At 41.8% G+C, this 19,641-nt stretch overlaps 1 protein-coding gene across 13 annotated transcripts in view; it reads left to right on the top strand.

Moving 5' to 3' along the window:
• ldah (lipid droplet associated hydrolase) overlaps positions 1-19,641 on the top strand; it is a 40,413-nt gene that overhangs the window by 1,447 nt on the left and 19,325 nt on the right. For 6 of the 13 annotated variants that reach the window (XM_061842797.1, XM_061842790.1, XM_061842787.1 and 3 more), the window contains exons 3-4: positions 24-158; positions 15,729-15,898. The exons of 1 other annotated variant lie outside the window; for it this stretch is intronic. In XM_061842797.1, the coding sequence (XP_061698781.1) occupies positions 24-158; positions 15,729-15,898 (305 nt within the window). Of the gene's footprint in view, positions 1-22; positions 159-4,827; positions 5,178-11,278; positions 11,388-15,728; positions 15,899-19,641 lie in introns of those variants that run through there. 6 more of the 13 variants (XM_061842793.1, XM_061842794.1, XM_061842798.1 and 3 more) reach the window with 6 other exon arrangements.

The following is a 19,641-nucleotide window of genomic DNA, read 5'->3' as shown; positions in this document are numbered from 1 at the left end:
ATTTATGCACCCCCCCAATACAGGTAATCCTGGTGTAGTGGGCTTTTACAGAACCTTCATACAAACGCTTTATGCTATGTTTGGCTGCCACTACCCGGTGTGGGCCGTAAGCCACGCTGGTCACTGCGTGCCACCTGCATCCATGGACATGATAGAAGGTACAATCTCAGTACAAATTCATTAATGTTCAAGCGTAGAAACCATCAGTAGTAGATAGTAAACTCAAAACTTGAAGGATTTGTTATATTGCCAGTTACAGTGTGTGCGAAAAGTATTCAGACGCCCATAAATTTTTGTTATATTAACACCACTTCCTAAAATCATAAAATTTTTGCTCCTCATTAATTTACACACAGCACTCCATATTGATAGAAAAAAGGAATTTTTATAGATTTATTAAAAAAACAAAAGTATTACACAGCCATACGTATTCAGACACTCTTCTGTGAGACTCGTATACAGTGTTGTGAAAAGTATTTGCCCTCTTCTGATTTGATTTTTTCCCCCCCCCCACATCTCTCACACAAAATGTTTTTATAAAACAAATGTTAACATCACTCAGACAAAACCCAAATAAATACAAAATGCAGTTTTCAAATAAAAAAATAAATAATAATAAAAATAATAAAAAAAAACCTTTCTGACCCTCTGTCAGTGATGGAAGTCCTCCGGATTTTTACATTTTCATGAAAATTGCTCCGGAAAATTGATGAAAAATTTCCTAAAATTTATCCGGATATTAGTTGATAACATTGAAATGCAGCCCTATGGGGGCACAATGCAGCCCTATGGGGGCACAAACCAGTGCAATCTGTAGGCCGGTCCCAAGCCCGGATAAATGCAGAGGGTTGCGTCAGGAAGGGCATCCAGCGTAAAAACTGTGCCAAACAAATATGAGCGTTCATCTAAAGAATCACATACCGGATCGGTCGTGGCCCGGGTTAACAACGCCCGCCCCCGGCACTGCTAACCTGCAGGGCGTCGGTGGAAATTCAGCTACTGTGGGTCGAAGACAAAGAAGAGGAGGAAACCGGATCCAGCGTCAGAAGAAAAAGAGGAATGCACAGAGCCTACAACTGCGTGTAGGGACTTTGAATGTTGGGACTATGACAGGAAAAGCTCAGGAATTGGTTGACATGATGATTAAGAGAAAGGTTGATATTCTGTGCATCCAAGAGAGCAGGTGGAAAGGTAGTAAGTCGAGTTTTGGAGCAGCGTTTAAATTATTCTACCACGGAGTAGATGGGAAGAGAAATGGAGTAGGGGTTATTTTAAAGGAAGAGCTAGCTAAGAATGTCTTGGAGGTGAAAAGAGTATCAGATCGAGTGATGAGACTAAAATTTGAAATTGAGGGTGTTATGTATAATGTGGTTAGCGGCTATGCCCCACAGGTAGGATGTGACCAAGAGTTGAAAGAGAAATTCTGGAAAGAACTTGATGAAGTAGTTCTGAGCATCCCAGACAGCGACAGAGTTGTGATTGGTGCATATTGTAATGGACATATTGGTAAAGGAAACCGGGGCGATGAAGAAGTGATGGGTAAGTACGGCATCCAGGAAAGGAACTTTGAGGGACAGATGTTGGTGGACTTTGCAAAAAGGATGGAGATGGCTGTAGTGAACACTTATTTCCAGAAGAGGGAGGAACATATAGTGACCTACAAGAGCGGAGGTAGAACCACGCAGGTAGATTATATTTTGTGCAGACGATGTAATCTGAAGGAGGTTACTGACTCTAAGTAGTGGTAGGGGAGAGTGTAGCTCGACAGCATAGGATGGTAGTGTGTAGGATGACTCTGGTGGTAGGTAGGAAGATTAAGAAGACAAAGGTAGAGCCGAGAACCATGTGGTGGTAGCTGAGAAAGGAAGAATGTTGTGCGGCCTTCCGGAAAGAGGTGAGAGTTTCTCGATGGACAACCGAAGCTCCCGGAAGACTGGACAACGACAGCCAAGGTAATCAGAGAGACAGGCAGGAGAGTACTTGGTGTGTCTTTTGTTAGGAAAGGGGAGAAGGAGACTTGGTGGTGGAACCCCAAAATACAGGGAGTCATACAAGGAAAGAGATTAGCGAAGAACAAGTGGGATACTGAGAGGACTGAGGAGAGGCGAAAGCAGTACATCGAGATGTGACGTTGAGCAAAGGTAGAGGTGGCAAAGGCTAAACAAGAGGCATATGAAGACATGTACATCAGGTTAGACACGAAAGAAGGAGAAAAGGATCTCTACAGGTTGGCCAGACAGAGGGATAGAGATGGGAAGGATATGCAGCAGGTAAGGGTGATTAAGGATAGAGATGGAAATGTGTTGACTGGTGCCAGTAGTGTGCTAAATAGATGGAAAGAATACTTTGAGAAGTTGATGAATGAAGAAAATGAGAGAGAAGGAAGAGTTGAAGATCAAGTGTGAAGGACCAGGAAGTGGAAATGATTACTAAGGGGGAAGTCAGAAAGGCACTACAAAGGATGAAAAATGGAAAGGCAGTTGGTCCTAATGACATACCGGTAGAGGTATGGAAGCAATTTGGAGAGATGGGTGTGGAGTTTTTGACCAACTTATTCAACAGAATACTCGCGGGCGAGAAGATGCCTGAAGAATGGAGAAAGAGTGTTCTAGTTCCCATTTTTAAGAACAAAGGGGATGTTCAGAGCTGTGGGAACTATAGAGGAATAAAGTTGATGAGCCACACAATGAAGTTATGGGAAAGAGTAGTGGAGACTAGACTCAGGACAGAAGTAAGTATCTGTGAGCAACAGTATGGTTTCATGCCTAGAAAGAGTACCACAGATGCATTATTTGCCTTGAGGATGCTCGTGGAAAAGTACAGAGAAGGTGAGAAGGAGCTACATTGTGTCTTTGTGGATCTAGAGAAAGCCTACGACAGAGTACCAAGAGAGGAACTGTGGTACTGCATGCGTAAGTCTGGTGTGGCAGAGAAGTATGTTAAAATAGTACAGGACATGTATGATTGCAGCAGAACAATGGTGAGGTGTGCCTTAGGTGTGACAGAGGAATTTAAGGTGGAGGTGGGACTGCATCAGGGATCAGCTCTGAGCCCCTTCCTGTTTGCAGTGGTAATGGATAGGCTGACAGATGAGGTTAGACTGGAATCCCCTTGGACCATGATGTTCGCAGATGATATTGTGATATGCAGTGAAAGCAGGGAGCATGCAGAGGAACAATTAGAAAGATGGAGACATGCACTGGAAAGGAGAGGAATGAAGATTAGCTGAAGTAAAACAGAATATATGTGCGTGAATGAGAAACGTGGAGGGGGAAGAGTGAGGCAACAGGGAGAAGAGATTGCGAAGGGGGACGACTTCAAATATTTAGGGTCAACAATCCAGAGCAATGGTGAGTGTGGTAAGGAAGTGAAGAAACGGGTCGAAGCAGGTTGGAACAGCTGGTGAAAGGTGTCTGGTGTGTTATGTGACAGAAGAGTCTCTGCTAGGATGAAGGGCAAAGTTTACAAAACAGTGGTGAGGCCGGCCATGATGTACGGATTAGAGACGGTGACACTGAAGAAACAACAGGAAGCAGAAATGGAGGTGGCAGAAATGAAGATGTTGAGGTTCTCGCTCAGAGTGACCAGGTTGGATAGGATTAGAAATGAGCTCATTAGAGGGACAGCCAAAGTTGGATGTTTTGGAGACAAGATTCGAGAGAGCAGACTTCGATGGTTTGGACATGTTCAGAGGCGAGAGAGTGAGTATATTGGTAGAAGGATGCTGAGGATGGGGCTCCCAGGCAAAAGAGCGAGAGGAAGACCAAAGAGAGGATTTATGGATGTGGTGAGGGAAGACATGAGGGCAGTTGGGGTTAGAGAGGAAGATGCAGGAGATAGGCTAAGATTGCAAAAGATGACACGCTGTGGCGACCCCTAACGGGACAAGCCAAAAGGAAAAGAAGAAGACTTAGAAAGTTTACCTTCAAATTTTGTCTGAATTTTGTTAACAGATATCGCCAGAATGCACCACAGCCATCCATTTTTTCTAAATTTTCCCGGGGGGGCATGACCCCGGTCCTCCCTTGTACTAACATTTGTATTTTCAGGAATTTTCACGAAAGTCTACTTTCATCTCTACTCTGTGAAAATGTAATTGCCCCCCCCCCCGTTAAATCCCAGTCACTGTGACTAACCATAAATTTGGGAAAGGTGAGCTCAATTTCACAAACCACTCCCAAACTTGATTACCATTATACTTGTTAAATCAAGAAATCACTTAAATTGAATCTGTCAGAGAACAGGAAGTCGGTTACAAGATCTCAAGAACCAATGTATCATACCACTATCCAAAGAAATTCAAGAAGAAATGAGGAAAAAAAAGTGAGTCAGGCTGGAAAAGGTTACAAAGCCATTTCCAAGCCTTTGGGGCTCCAGCAAACCACTGTGAGAGCAATATTGTCAAATTGAGAATACTGGGAACAGTGCCAAACCTTTTCAGGAGTGGACAACCAGCGACAATTACTCCAAGAGTGCAATGACCACTCATCCAGAAGGTCACAAAAGAAGCTCGAACAACATTTAAACACCTGGAGGTCAATGTTCATGACTCTACTATAAAAAAGACACTGACCAAAAATACCATCCATGGGAGACTATCCAGGTTAAAAGAATACAAATGCTCGTCTCACATTTGCCCCCAAAACATCTTGATGATCCTTAATACTTTTAGAGAAACATTCTGTGGACCGACAAGTAAAAAATTTAACTTTTTGGAAGATGTGTGGCTCATTGCATCTCGTGTTAAAATGGCACAGTATTTAATAAAAAGAACATTGTGCCAACAGTGATGCATGGTGGTGACATTGTGATGGTCTTGGGTTGCAGTTCTCCCTCAGGACCAGAACAACCTGTTGTGATTGATGGAACAATGAATTCTGTGGTGTACCAGAAAATCCTGAAGGAGAACGTCCGGCCACTGAAGAAGAACGTCCGGCCATCCGTTTGTGCCCTCAAACTCAAGCGCTCTTGTATGATACAGCAGGACAGTGATCCGAAACACACCAGTAACTTCACCTCTGAAGAGCTCCAAAAAAAAAAAAAAAAAAAAAAAAAGGAAAATTAAGGTTTTGGAGTAGCCAAGTTAAAATCCGGATTTAAATCCAATCGAGATGCTGTGGTATGACCTTGTCCCCAGACCTTGCTGAAGAAAAAAATAACTGAAGGACTCCAAGATGGTGAGAATTCAGATTCTCTGCTCTGATGAGACGAAGATAGTACTGTTTTGCATTAATTCTAAGCAGTGTGTGTGGCGAAAACAAAACAGTGAATCATGGTGGTGGCAGCATGATGTTATTTCATGGTATCTTCTGCTTTTGATGGCTTGCAAGCCGTATATCATTTAAAAATACATGAACCTCAAGTAAGCCTTACATGAACTCCTTTCCTGTCCTGAGCACCGGTGACCAACAACACACGTCCCTCCACCCCCTTTTTTTTTATAGTAGTTGGCGTGATCCACTTGTGTTGTCATCCTCGTGGTAACGGGTGTTAGTTAAGATTTTATTTGTAGTCTGACATAATACAATCGTGAAAGAGCAAATCTGTCTTGGTCTGATCCGCACATCATGTGCCGTTTCTCAGGGGCCTTGTCTCTCCCATTGTGTCGTTTTTCTTTTTTTTTTTTTTTTTAAGTCTAACTTTTTTAGGTGCCAGGTATTTATAGTACCACATAGGCACTAACAACAAGTCTTTAAATACTATCAAATAAAAATAAATTAGCTTTTTTAGCTTTCAGATATACTGTCCACGACGGTGACGTGGGGTACCTGTCTTTCTCACAGCTGATCAATAGCGTCATTGATCAATTATGATGAATTATGACAAAATTGATAAGGAAAAAATCCTAACTATCCGCCGGTCCTTTCAGGCCAATCGAATCAGTGTAACGTCTAACAAAAACCTCAAGAGTGCTCAGGATATTACAGTCACTCACATTTGAAAAATATACAGGTGTGGTAAGTCATGACCGCAGATAGGTGTGAGGTGTGGTTAGGGATGGAATCTCAAGACCTTAAAATAACTTACTGAGTTGTTATACCAGAGTATGTAGTTGTTAGCTAATACCATAATCATAATTTATTGACATTGCACTGAGACAGAAATTTTTAAAGATGTCAATATATATTCAATTTCAAAACTAAATATTCATATAATCAAATCATTTTATTACATCATGATGTATTGTTATCTATCATAATTTACGGCATTATCTATTTGTCAATCCACTGATGAAAAATAGCAGTAGATGATCTATCTCTTCCTAAAGCATGGAAAGGGGAAAGGTTTTCAGCTTCAAGACGACGCGATACCACGTGAGAAAATGATCATTCGCATTTAGATATATGGACAGACTAGGCTAATGTTAGAACTTAGATCAAGTGAAAGTAACCCACAATCTCATACTCGTTATAGTTAGATACTTAAACATTACCTGGGTTATATCCCAGATTTTTTTGCAGTGTAACTGAATTTCCATTCACATGGCTCATGATGTTGATGACTTTCGATGAAAATGCGCTTATAGTACATGAAACATCTTGGAACATGTGCTTTTGCCATAACTTCCGAACGTGCTCAGTACGGTTAACTTGCATTTCCTGTTCCCGGGCGAATACTGATTGCTTAGGATCAGGCTTGTTTTGTTAGCAACGTTTATGAAATAAACAAATTAATGTCAAGACCAACGTTCCCTCTAATTTTTTACGTGCCTGAGCAAACACACTAACCTTGTGAGTGCCCCCCTTTAACCACTGTGAGCAACATCAGACTTATGCACTGTGGTCAGATCAGTGTCATCCATTGAAGTTACATGGTTCATTCAAAGATTCAGATTACAGCATTCACAATCCCATCAGAACATTTTTAAGAACAATTTTGTGTTTTTGCAAACTTTCAATGAAAATGTCAACAAACAAAAAAATACATTGCTAAATAAACCAAGCCAACTATGAACTATAAATTTGAAAGGTCACTTGAAACTTTCATTTTTTTTTAACCCACAATGATATCCATGTCTAGTTTTCTTGGTGTAAAACTGCATTATTGCTTGCAGAATATCTTTAGCAATGCATGTTGAATGCTGAATGATGTTCCCAAATAGTTTTAATGTTAATTTTAGGTTGCCTCCTATATTTAATATACAGAATTAGCTTTTTATTGTGGTTGTATTGTCTGTGCTTTCATACTCAATCAGGCTGTGCCAAGGTGGAATTTTAACATTATACACCATCTCATCCTGTACTTTCTACTTTGGCTTCAGACCAGACCTTTTTTACTCAAAAAAGAGAAAATCTCATCCACTTTCACCACTTTTTCTTCTTTTATTCACATACCCCGATATTCATTAAAGCAACAGCACTTTTTGTTTTACCATTATTATCGAGAGTAAACATGAGCAGCATGTCTAACTCTTTTAGCTCTACGTTGCCCACACTGTGTGGGTGGATGGTGTTTGTAATTATGAGTGTACTCCTTTAAGAGCCAAAGGGGTGCAGAGTCAATTAAACAAGCAGGAGACCATATACTTCCGTGTTGAGGAAAAAAAAAAAGAGTCAGGCTGTGGTTCACTGCGCTGGATTGGTTTACATGGGTGCTGAGAATGTCTATGTATTTCTACTCGTAACAAATTCTACACGCTTGATTTTTCATGCTCGACTGTGCAGATTTGCAAGTGCGATGGCTCATGGGCACGATCGCGCCCGTCAAGTCACAGTGACTGACATCAGACTGAGCCAAAGGGTCCTCTTTCAACAAGACAATGACCCTAAGCGCACACCTAAAATAATGGGGTGGCTTCAGAACAACTGTGAGTGTTCTGGAATGGCCTAACCATAGCACTGACGTAAATCCAATTGAGCATCTCTGGAGAGACCTGAAAATCTGTCCATCAACATTCACCATCCAGCCAAACAGAACTGGAGAGAATCTGCAAAGAGGATTGATACAGGATACCCAAATCAAGGTGTAGAAAAACATGTAGCCTTATTCCCAAAAAGACTCAAAATTGTCAACAATTCCATTATTTAAAGGGGATATCCAGTGCTTTGCATGAACAGTGTATCCAATAGGTCATGTAATATCTACCCTATTTTGACAATGTGATGTTAAATCCTCTCTCATTTAGTAGTCTTTTGAGAAGATTTTATCAACAATTACGAATTTTCAGGGGTGCTGCCATTTTTCCAAGTATAATGACCTACGTGTGCAGATGTGACGTGTACCGTGCCGCAACAAAGGCTTGAATACATGGGACACCATTTATGCCCAGAGCTGATTTATCTGATTTATCTGCATCTGGAATAGCAGTATCGCTTGATTGGGAATATGGAGGAATATTTGAAAACACATTTTAACCTGTGACTGTAAATGTTAAATATTCGGATGGTTCTTCGGGTGGGATGACGCGGAGTCTGAATACTCTAAGGCCTACGCGCGGGACATAAGTGTGTAAACAAAGGCCCGCGGAGCTCCTGGCCGGCAGCCGTGGATGGTTCTTTGGATGGGAATGAGGCGAAGTCTGATGAGCCAGCTCCGGTGGCGGGCCGGGAGCTGAGCTTCCACGCCAGCTAGGCTAAAGGCTTCTGCCATCGCCGAAAGCAGGCCGCGATTCGAGCTTCGGCATCCGGGGCTAACGACCTCTGTCGCCTGGCAGACTCCGTGTCATTCCTGTCCGAAGAACTATCCGTGGCTGCCGGCCCGGAGCTCTAGGGGGCCTTTGTTTATACTTATGTCGCACCGATGTCCGAGTAGTCAGACTCCACGTCATTCTGCCTGATGAACCATCTGAATATTCAAAATTAATTACAGCCACAGGTTCAAATCTGTATGAAAATATTCCTCCTTCTTCCCGATCGACCGATACTGCCATTTCTTCACCAGATGAGGATAAATACTAGAAATCGGCGCTGGGCATAAATGGTGTCCCATGTAATCGAGCCTTTGTTGCGGCACGGTACACGTTACATCTGCGCACATAGGTCATGTGACTCGCGAAAATGGCAGCGACCCTGAAAATTCGTAATTGTTGATAAAACTCTTCTCAAAATACCATTAAATGAGAGAGAATTTAACATCACAGTTAAAATAGGGTACATATTACATGACCTATTGGATACACTGTTCATGCAAAGCACTGGAATTCTCCTTTAACCATCAGTGTGGGGTGGTGTGTGTACATTGAGCAGAAAAACATAAACTTAAATTTTTTTCTTTTGGTTTGTCCCGTTAGGGGTCGCCACAGCGTGTCATCTTTTTCCATCTAAGCCTATCTTGTGCATGCTCCTCTCTAACACCCGCTGTCCTCATGTCCTCCCTAACAACATCCATCAACCCTTTCTTTGGTCATCCTCTCGCTCTTTTGCCTGTCAACTCAGCACAGTTTTTACATCAGATGCCCTTCCTGACGCAACCCCTCTTGGGGAGTAGAGGCCCCAGTGAGATACAAACTCACGACCCCTGGTTTACCAAACCAATGCTCTAACCACTGAGGAATGGGGCCTCCCAGATGTCCGCCACCTTGATACTCCCAAAACAACCTTGCCGACCTGTGCGTTAATCGGTATATTTGTGGCTCTGACAAAATATTCCACAGGTAAGTTAGATTTACTTTGAGACTGTTACAAGTTTGTTTGTAAAGGATTTTTATATTCTGATGAATGTAATTCACTTGGTCACAATTCACTCTCTACTCTCTGACGGTTTTTCATGAAAAAGCGATGTAATTATTTCCCCAATTTTTTCTTCTTCTTCTTTCGGTTTGTCCCGTTAGGGGTCGCCACAGTGTGTCATCTTTTTCCATCCAAGCCTATCTTGTGCATGCTCCTCTCTAACACCCACTGTCCTCATGTCCTCCCTAACAACATCCATCAACCCTTTCTTTGGTCTTCCACTCGCTCTTTTGCCTGGCAGCTCCATCCTCGGCACCCTTCTACCAACATACTCACTCTCTCACCTCTGAATGAATTTGAATGTGTACAGGTTTTAGCAGTTCAACAGTCTAGGTCTCTGTTGTCTTATTTCACGCTTCATAATGCGCCACACAGGTGTGGACTGGAGGCAGGCCATTTTAGTACCAACACTCTTTTACTACGGAGCCACGCTGTTCTATCACACATGCAGAATGTGCTCTGGTGTTGTCTTGCTGAAATAAGCAGGGATGTCCATGAAAAAGACACTACTCGAATGGCAGCATATTTTTCTCCAAAACCTGTATGCACCTTTCAGTATTAACGGTGCCTTCAGACATGTGGAAGCTACCCATGCCATCACAGATTCTGACTTTCTAACTGTGCGTTCATAACAGTCCGGGTGGTTCTTTTCCTCTTTGGCCGGGGACACGATCTCCACAATTTCCAAAAATTATTTGAAATGTTGATTCATTGCACCGCAGAATACTTTTCCACTTTGAATCAGTCCATCTTAGATGAGCCGTGGCCTATAGAAAGCTGGCCTCATTTCTGTTGTTGATAAATTGATTTTGCTTCTGGATCCCAGAGTTTTAAGTTGCACCTACGGATGTAGTCCTGAACTGTACTTACTGACACTTTTTCTAAAGTGTTCCTGAGCCCATATGGTGTTATCCGTGATACATTGATGTCGTTTTTTGATGGACTGCCGCCTGAGGGATCAAAGGTCATGGGCATTCAATGTTGTTTTTCAGACTTTACCTGCCGGGATTTCTCCAGATTCTCTGAATCTTTTGATGACGATATGGACTGTAGATGATGAAATCCCTAATTTCATTGCAATTGTATTTTGAGGAATATTATTTTTAAATTGTTTGACTCTTATCTCACGCACTTGTTCACAAAGAAGTTAACCTCACCCCATATTTGCTTTGCAATTCAAGGAAGGTTAGTTTATACCCAGTCATGGCACCCACCTGTTCCTAATTAGTCTATTCACCTGTGGGATGTTTCAAAGAGGTGTTTGATGAGCATTCCTCAAATTTGTCTTCCTTAGCTGTCCCAGCTTTTATAGAACATGTTGCAGCCATTAAATTCCATATTAATGACTGTTTGCTAAAAACCCATTTTATCAGTTTAAACATTAAATGTCTTGTCTTTGTAGTATATTCAATGAAACATAGGGTTAACATTGCATTTTTTTAACATTTTTTTTTAATTAACAAAAGTGCAGAATAACTTTAAAGGTCATCCCTATAAACATTCTAAAATAGATATTGTAATGAAAAATACATTAACATTATTCACTTAAATGCCTATATGAAAAAATTCACGATTACCTGGTCCGCCCTAAACTATTATTTTTTTTTTAGAAGCTGTATACACACCTACCTGTCATTTGGAATCGACGAAGCTCTCGTCCTTTGCACCCGTGCAATCCATTTTTCACGACGAACCGGGTCTCTTGCAAACTTATGAAGGGTAAATCCATTCTCCCTTTCTTTTTATGTTTCCATCTCTTTGTACTACATATATTTTCAAAATCACATTTGAAATAGACAATTTTTTCCAATAAAATAAAATTTCTCTAGCCTACATTGTTTTGTGAAATTTTCATTTACTACAATAATGATAGGTGAAAATATTCAGGACCGTATTTTCGCAGCGATAAGGCACACCATGTTAAAAGGCTCATCCTCAGATGCGGGTGAAATTCCAATATTTAACACACTTACAAGGCGCACTGTATTATTCGGCGCAGGCAGGGTGGCGCTCGCAAGCCAGTGAGGCACAATTGCACCTTTATTTTTGTAAGCAGAAGAACAAGCCTACACTCCCCCCCCTGAGCGAGTCATGAGTCAACACACCATCCTCACCCACGGTTTCACACCAAACTAAAATCTTTACAAACAGAACAGCACAACCAAAAGACAACAAAACGATGAGCGAAGAAATAATTGAGACAAACCATGCACTTCAAACGTACAACATGTTTAGTGCCGCAAAGGATATAGCTATATAGCAACATTAGCTTAAAGCATCCATGCACGCTATTTAAAAAGGTACCGGATAGGAAACAGAGTTCAGTTGTACGTACTTTACTGACATATTTAACATTGTAAATCGTGAGATTAAGTATTTAACCATGTAGCTATACAGTATAGCTGTATAGATATACTAGCCAAAACCATATGGTAGCATGTATGCACGGTTTTGAAATACTAAAGTACAACCAAGTTCACTCTATACAATGTTAAATACTTCATTAAAGTACAACCAATCTCAACTTTTACTCCGGGTGGTAGGGGCTTTCATGGCGATTGTTTGTTCTTTGTTCATCAATCCTTTGCTCATGTCGTTCATCCAACTTGGGCCACCTCATCTTGTTTCCACAGAAATTCAGCTTGGTCTTCTCGACTTGGCAAAGCTCATTTTCCTACTTCCTTAAGTGGAAGCAGACACGTTAGCTCAAGCATCCACATACCTTTCAAAAATTGTGGCGTAACTCGCTCAAGGACTGCCTCTTAATAACGTTGTGTTTGTCATTTGTCATCCATCGCTCCCACATCGCTCCCAACTTCACTTATTTTGTTCTTATTTTATTCATGGCGATGTCCAGTGAATTAAGTTGTTTTGAAGTTTTATCTTTTCACGTCGAATGTTTGTTCTTTGCTAATCCATTGCTCGTGTTGTTCTTCCAACTTGTCAGCTGGTTGCGCCGTGAGCGTTATGATATTTCTGGTTTTTTTTTGCGGCGGCTGGGAATTCACAACAAAGTGCGTAGTGGGTCAGCTGGTCTGGGCGCACGCGTTATGTTATTTCCGTTTTTTTTCGGCGGCTGGGAATTCACAAAAATGCGCATCGTGGGTCAGCTGGTCTGGCTGCATGCGTTATATTATTTCTGGGTTTTTTTCAGTGGTTGGGAATTCACAACAAAGCATGTCATTTGAACACCTGAGAAAACCAATGTTAATATTTGGTACAGTAGCTTTTGTTTGCAATTACAGAGGTCAAACGTTTCCTGTAGTTGTTCACCAGGTTTGCACACACTGCAGAAGGGTTTTTTGGCCCACTCCTCCACACAGATCTTCTCTAGACCAGACAGATTTCTGGGCTGTCGCTGAGAAACACGGAGTTTCAGCTCCTTCCAAAGATTTTCTATTGGGTTTAGGTCTGGAGACTGGCGAGGCCACGCCAGAAACTTGATATGCTTCTTACGGAGCCACTCCTTGGTTTTCCTTGCTGTGTTTTTGATCCATCATTGTCATGTTGAAAGACCTAGCCACGACCCATCTTGAATGCTCTGACAATAACCATATTATTCAGAGCATACATCTCACAATACGTGGCCGCGGTCATCCTCTCCTTATTACAGTGCAGTCGTCCTGTCCCATCTGCAGAAAAACACCCCCAAAGCATGATGCTACCACCCCCATGCTTCACAGTCGAGATGGTGTTTTTGCGATGGAACTCATCATTTGTTTCCCCCAAACACAGTTAGTGGAATTCTGACCAAAAAAGTTCAATTTTGGTTTCATCTGCCCACAAAACGTTCTCCAATGACTCCTCTGTATCATCCAAATGGTCATTGGCAAACTTAAGACGGGCCTTGACATGTGTTGGTTTAAGCTGGGGAACCTTCTGTACTATGCATGATTTCAAACCATGACGTCTTTGTGTCTTACCAACAGTCACCTTGGAAACGGTGGTCCCAGCTCTTTTCAGGTCATTGACCAAGTCCTGTCGTGTAGTCCTTGGCTGATTCCTCACCTTTATAAGGATCATTGAGACCCCACGAGGGGATATCTTGCATCGGGATCCACTCCCACCCTACCCTCCACCCTAACCCATCTGATTCAGGATCATACATGGAGTGGAGGTGGACTTTTAAAGGGGGACTAACAGGTCTTTGAGGGTCAGAAATTCTAGCTGATAGACAGGTGGTCAAATACTTATTTGGAGCTGTATCACACAAATCGTTAAAAATTCATTCATTGTGATTTCTAGAGTTTTCTTTTTAGATTATGTCTTACAGTGGACATGCACATACAATGAAAATTTCAGACACCTCCATGATTTCTAAGTGAAGAACTTGCAATATAGCAGGGTGTTCAAATTCCAATTTTCTTCACTGTAATAATAATGTTAAGATATTGCATTTGACTGTTACCAAACCCTTTTTCTACAGTAACTTAAACATTACTGGAAGAAACCATTGTCCTTTTCTGATTACAAAATTAGTCAATTTGTTGTGTGATGGTAATACTATGATTTTGTGATTAAAAATTTCTTGGAAATTTTACGGCCCTCTTAGGAAAATCATAACTACAATAAGGCTGAGCAAAAATGACACCCCTGGGGTAGCACTACTGCCCCATACAACGCTCATATGTAATGTAGATGTAAATGGATTTACTTTTCTCATTTCGTTTCCAGTTAGTGCTTTGTCTTATGGTGTCTTCTTTTGTCACTGCCCTTTAGAAAGCTTATTCTGTTCGACTGATCGACTCTGATTCTCAATAAATATCCATTTGGCATACTAAGAAACCACAGCGGTAGTTTGAATACTCCACTGTCACAGTAAAAAAAGTTCTGACATAAAAGGGGGTAGCTGTCATTTGTAAAAATTGAGGTTCTGAATAATTTGACCCAAGGGGAACCTAATTAGACTGAACAGAAAGGGTCTAAGAACTGAGCCACTAGGGACCCGAGTTACAAGTTCATTTGCTGCACTTGTTTTTTTTCACAGTGGCTTTAATATGGAGTTGCAGATCAACAATGATGGTGACGCATGGGAAAAAAAAACATCCTGTCCCTACCTACACCTCAATCAGCCATTCTCTCATTTTCTCTTCCTCTATCTAACCCTTTTGATCGGTCTTAACGATGACTCCGGCTGAAAAATTTTCTTGAGGCAGCGTCTTCCTCTTAAAAATCACCACTATTCATTACCATGGCAGCCAAGCATAACAGTAAAAGCCGACTTTTCATCCCCTGTTGTGCGTATTGCTACTGTGCTGATCGCCTTCTCTCAAGTGCTGTTCACCGGGATGTCGTAAGTGAGCGGCACCTTGTCTATATTGGTGCTTTTATTAGGCTGGATCTGTTTGTCAGCAATGTTATTTATTTTTGCAGTAGGAGCGGAAGATGGCCAGCTTTTCCTTGTAAAACGCTGGAAGTTGCTGCGCCACGGTAGTCCATGCCAAGATGGATAGATGCCATTGTTTCATAAAACAAAAGCACCAAGACAGACCTCCTTGAAAATGTTCAGTTTTCATTTATTTTGCAAGCGTTATTGCCCTGAGTCGAATGGTGACTGCAGAGACGTTTCTTTTATCTGTTGTTTGATCAGAAATCGATTGGTCAAGTTGTTGATTGGTCAAGTTGGTCTTCCAACACTGGCCACCTCGCCTTATTTTTGCGGAAACTCAGCCTCTTCTTCTTGACTTGGCGAAGTTTGTTTTCCTGCTTCCTCCACTTGTGAACGATGGATTTGTTGTTAAATTCTCTTGCAGCTGCTCGATTCCCATGTTCCTCTGCGTAACTGATAGCTTGCAGTTTAAACTGTGCTTTGTAAGCCTGTCTCTTCATAGATGACATTTTCCGGGGTCCTTGCCAAAGCAATGGTGTTTTACACCATTTTACATATTAATGTTGATTAATATTAAGGGTTTAGTATACCTATGTACACTGTTATGCAAGCTTTACATTGACTACATTATAGGAAACTCATGAAAGTCCCACAAAAAACAAAATATTTGCAAAACATGATGGCTGTACTCACTTTTGTGAGATACTCTATATATGTTATTATTTCTACAGATGCCACATCAGCAGCTGACTTGGACACATTTGGTCTAAATGGTCAGGTACAACACAAGCTGGCCTTCCTTAGGAAGCATGTCCCAAAAGAGACAAACCTTATCCTGGTGGGACATTCCATTGGCTGCTATATCATTTTGGAGATAATGAGGAAAGATCCCAGTCTCAAGGTTTGTCATGTCGCAAGATGTTCAGTTTTTTTTTCCCATATCACTGCAACGCTCATATGTTCATGCCACTGACCTTCACAAACATGTCAATTGTTTACGTCACTTGTGCTCATGCACACGTGGCAATAAAGTTCATGCGCACATTTCACTGGCACTGGGCACAGATGTCTTTGGGGCTCATGCACGCATCTAATATCCGCTCAACCGTTCATCTCACTGGCACTTAGCCATCCAATCAATCACATTCATGCACACGGCACTGGTGCTGAGGCACACGTCAATAGCATTCACATGCCATATCAAGCACGCTCATGCGCAGGTCAATTATATTGTTGATCTTAATTTATTTAAGTGGTTGTTCAAAAAGTTGAAGTCATGATAGAGATCCACTGCACACGCAGAGTGCAATATTTCATATTTATTATATACAATGATTTTGATTATAGCTCATAGCAAACAAAAAACCCAAATTCCCCATCTGCAGACACAAATGTTATCTGAAAATAAATTATTCAAGAATAAAAGTAATGGTGGAACAGTAGATGGCTAGTTAGCACATCTGCCTCACAGTTCTGAGGACCTGGGTTCACATCCTGCGTCGGCTGTGTGGAGCTTGCATGTTCTCTCCATGCCTGTGTGGGTTTTTTTCCAGGTTTCCTCCCATATCGCAAAAACATACATGGTAGAATAAAGTGATGCCTCTAAAATTTCCATATGGTGCCATGAAAAAAGTATTCGCCACCTTCCTGATTTTTTTTTTCCTTTTTCATATCTCACACAGGTTTCAAATCATCAAATCAAACCGATTTTAATATCACTGAGATGATATATGAAGGTTTACCCTAATTTGAAAACATTTCTGACCATATTTTTTACTGACAAAATCAGACAAAAAATTCTCAAATGGCTACCCCCCAGACATAGAATAAAAGTGAATTTCCTGAGATCCCATCTGATTTTCACAATTGTTGGTGTCTTGTACACAAGTTGAAGTGGCGCTTACAATCGGGCATAGCATTTTGACAGTTATTTTTGGGAAAGCTCGTTGCTTTTAGAAGATCCCATCTCAGTGTCCACAATTTTCTCAGATTCCACTGTCTCTCATTGAAAGGCTTGCTGGTGGAATTCGAGTCGAGTTCAGCAATGCTCCAAAGCCCACAGGAATGTAGAAAAAAAAATATGGCTTCGATGCACTGTGTATACACTATGACTTAAAATTACAGGTCACTTTAAAAATATTCAGCGCCAAGAATCTATTGACTGACTCAGAGATATATAAAAAAAAAAACAAGGTACCGAGGTAACCATCAGTCGAAATGATCAACAAAGTATTACTATTACTATAACTGGGTACTCAAATGTTGATATATATATATACATATATATATATATATATATATGTATATATATATATATATAATGCAGCCCTATGGGGGGACAAACCAGTGCAATCTGTAGGCCGGTCCCAAGCCCGGATAAATGCAGAGGGTTGTGTCAGGAAGGGCATCCGGCGTAAAAACTGTGCCAAACAAATATGAGCGTTCATCTAAAGAATCCCATACCGGATCGGTCGTGGCCCGGGTTAACAACGCCCGCCCCCGGCACTGCTAACCTGCAGGCGTCGGTGGAAATTCAGCTACTGTGGGTCGAAGACAAAGAAGAGGAGGAAACCGGATCCAGCATCAGAAGAAAAAGAGGAATGCACAGAGCCTACAACTGAGTGTAGGGACTTTGAATGTTGGGACTATGACAGGAAAAGCTCAGGAGTTGGTTGACATGATGATTAGGAGAAAGGTTGATATTCTGTGCATCCAAGAGAGCAGGTGGAAAGGTAGTAAGGCTAGAAGTTTGGGAGCAGGGTTTAAATTATTCTACCACGGAGTAGATGGGAAGAGAAATGGAGTAGGGGTTATTTTAAAGGAAGAGCTGGCTAAGAATGTCTTGGAGGTGAAAAGAGTATCAGATCGAGTGATGAGACTAAAATTTGAAATTGAGGGTGTTATGTATAATGTGGTTGGCGGCTATGCACCACAGGTAGGATGTGACCTAGAGTTGAAAGAGAAATTCTGGAAGGAACTAGATGAAGTAGTTCTGAGCATCCCAGACAGCGAGAGAGTTGTGATTAGTGCAGATTGTAATGGACATATTGGTAAAGGAAACAGGGGCGATGAAGAAGTGATGGGTAAGTACGGCATCCAGGAAAGGAACTTTGAAGGGCAGATGGTGGTGGACTTTGCAAAAAGGACGGAGATGGCTGTAGTGAACATTTATTTCCAGAAGAGGGAAGAACATATAGTGACCTACAAGAGCGGAGGTAGAACCACGCAGGTAGATTATATTTTGTGCAGACGATGTAATCTGAAGGAGGTTACTGACTGTAAAGTAGTGGTAGGGGAGAGTGTAGCTCGACAGCATAGGATGGTAGTATGTAGGATGATTCTGGTGGTGGGTAGGAAGATTAAGATGACAAAGGTAGAGCAGAGAACCATGTGGTGGAAGCTGAGAAAGGAAGAATGTTGTGCGGCCTTCCGGAAAGAGGTGAGACAGGCTCTCGATGGACAACCGAAGCTCCCGGAAGACTGGACGACGACAGCCAAGGTGATCAGAGAGACAGGCAGGAGAGTACTTGGTGTGTCATCTGGTAGGAAAGGGGAGAAGGAGACTTGGTGGTGGAACCCCAAAATACAGGGAGTCATACAAGGAAAGAGATTAGTGAAGAAGAAGTGGGATACTGAGAGGACTGAGGAGAGGCGAAAGGAGTACATCGAGATGCGACGTAGGGCAAAGGTAGAGGTGGCAAAGGCTAAACAAGAGGCATATGAAGACATGTACACCAGGTTGGACACGAAAGAAGGAGAAAAGGATCTCTACAGGTTGGCCAGACAGAGGGATAGAGATGGGAAGGATGTGCAGAAGGTTAGGGTGATTAAGGATAGAGATGGAAATGTGTTGACTGGTGCCGGTAGTGTGCTAAATAGATGGAAAGAATACTTTGAGAAGTTGATGAATGAAGAAAATGAGAGAGAAGGAAGAGTTGAAGAGGCAAGAGTGAAGGACCAGGAAGTGGAAATGATTACTAAGGGGGAAGTCAGAAAGGCATTACAAAGGATGAAAAATGGGAAGGCAGTTGGTCCTGATAACATACCGGTAGAGGTATGGAAGCAATTTGGAGAGATGGCTGTGGAGTTTTTGACCAACTTATTCAACAGAATACTAGCGGGCGAAAAGATGCCTGAAGAATGGAGGAAAAGTGTTCTAGTTCCCATTTTTAAGAACAAAGGGGATGTTCAGAGCTGTGGGAACTATAGAGGAATAAAGTTGATGAGCCACACAATGAAGTTATGGGAAAGAGTAGTGGAGGCTAGACTCAGGACAGAAGTAAGTATCTGCGAGCAACAGTATGGTTTCATGCCTAGAAAGAGTACCACAGATGCATTATTTGCCTTGAGGATGCTCGTGGAAAAGTACAGAGAAGGTCAGAAGGAGCTACATTGTGTCTTTGTGGATCTAGAGAAAGCCTATGACAGAGTACCAAGAGAAGAACTGTGGTACTGCATGCGTAAGTCTGGTGTGGCAGAGAAGTATGTTAAAATAGTACAGGACATGTATGATGGCAGCAGAACAATGGTGAGGTGTGCCTTAGGTGTGACAGAGGAATTTAAGGTGGAGGTGGGACTGCATCAGGGATCAGCTCTGAGCCCCTTCCTGTTTGCAGTGGTAATGGATAGGCTGACAGATGAGGT

Source organism: Syngnathoides biaculeatus, chromosome 15, assembly GCF_019802595.1.
Source record: "Syngnathoides biaculeatus isolate LvHL_M chromosome 15, ASM1980259v1, whole genome shotgun sequence".
Lineage (NCBI taxonomy): Eukaryota > Metazoa > Chordata > Actinopteri > Syngnathiformes > Syngnathidae > Syngnathoides > Syngnathoides biaculeatus.
Note: the sequence above shows the minus strand (reverse complement) of the source record. Positions and strands in the feature narration are given on the sequence as shown.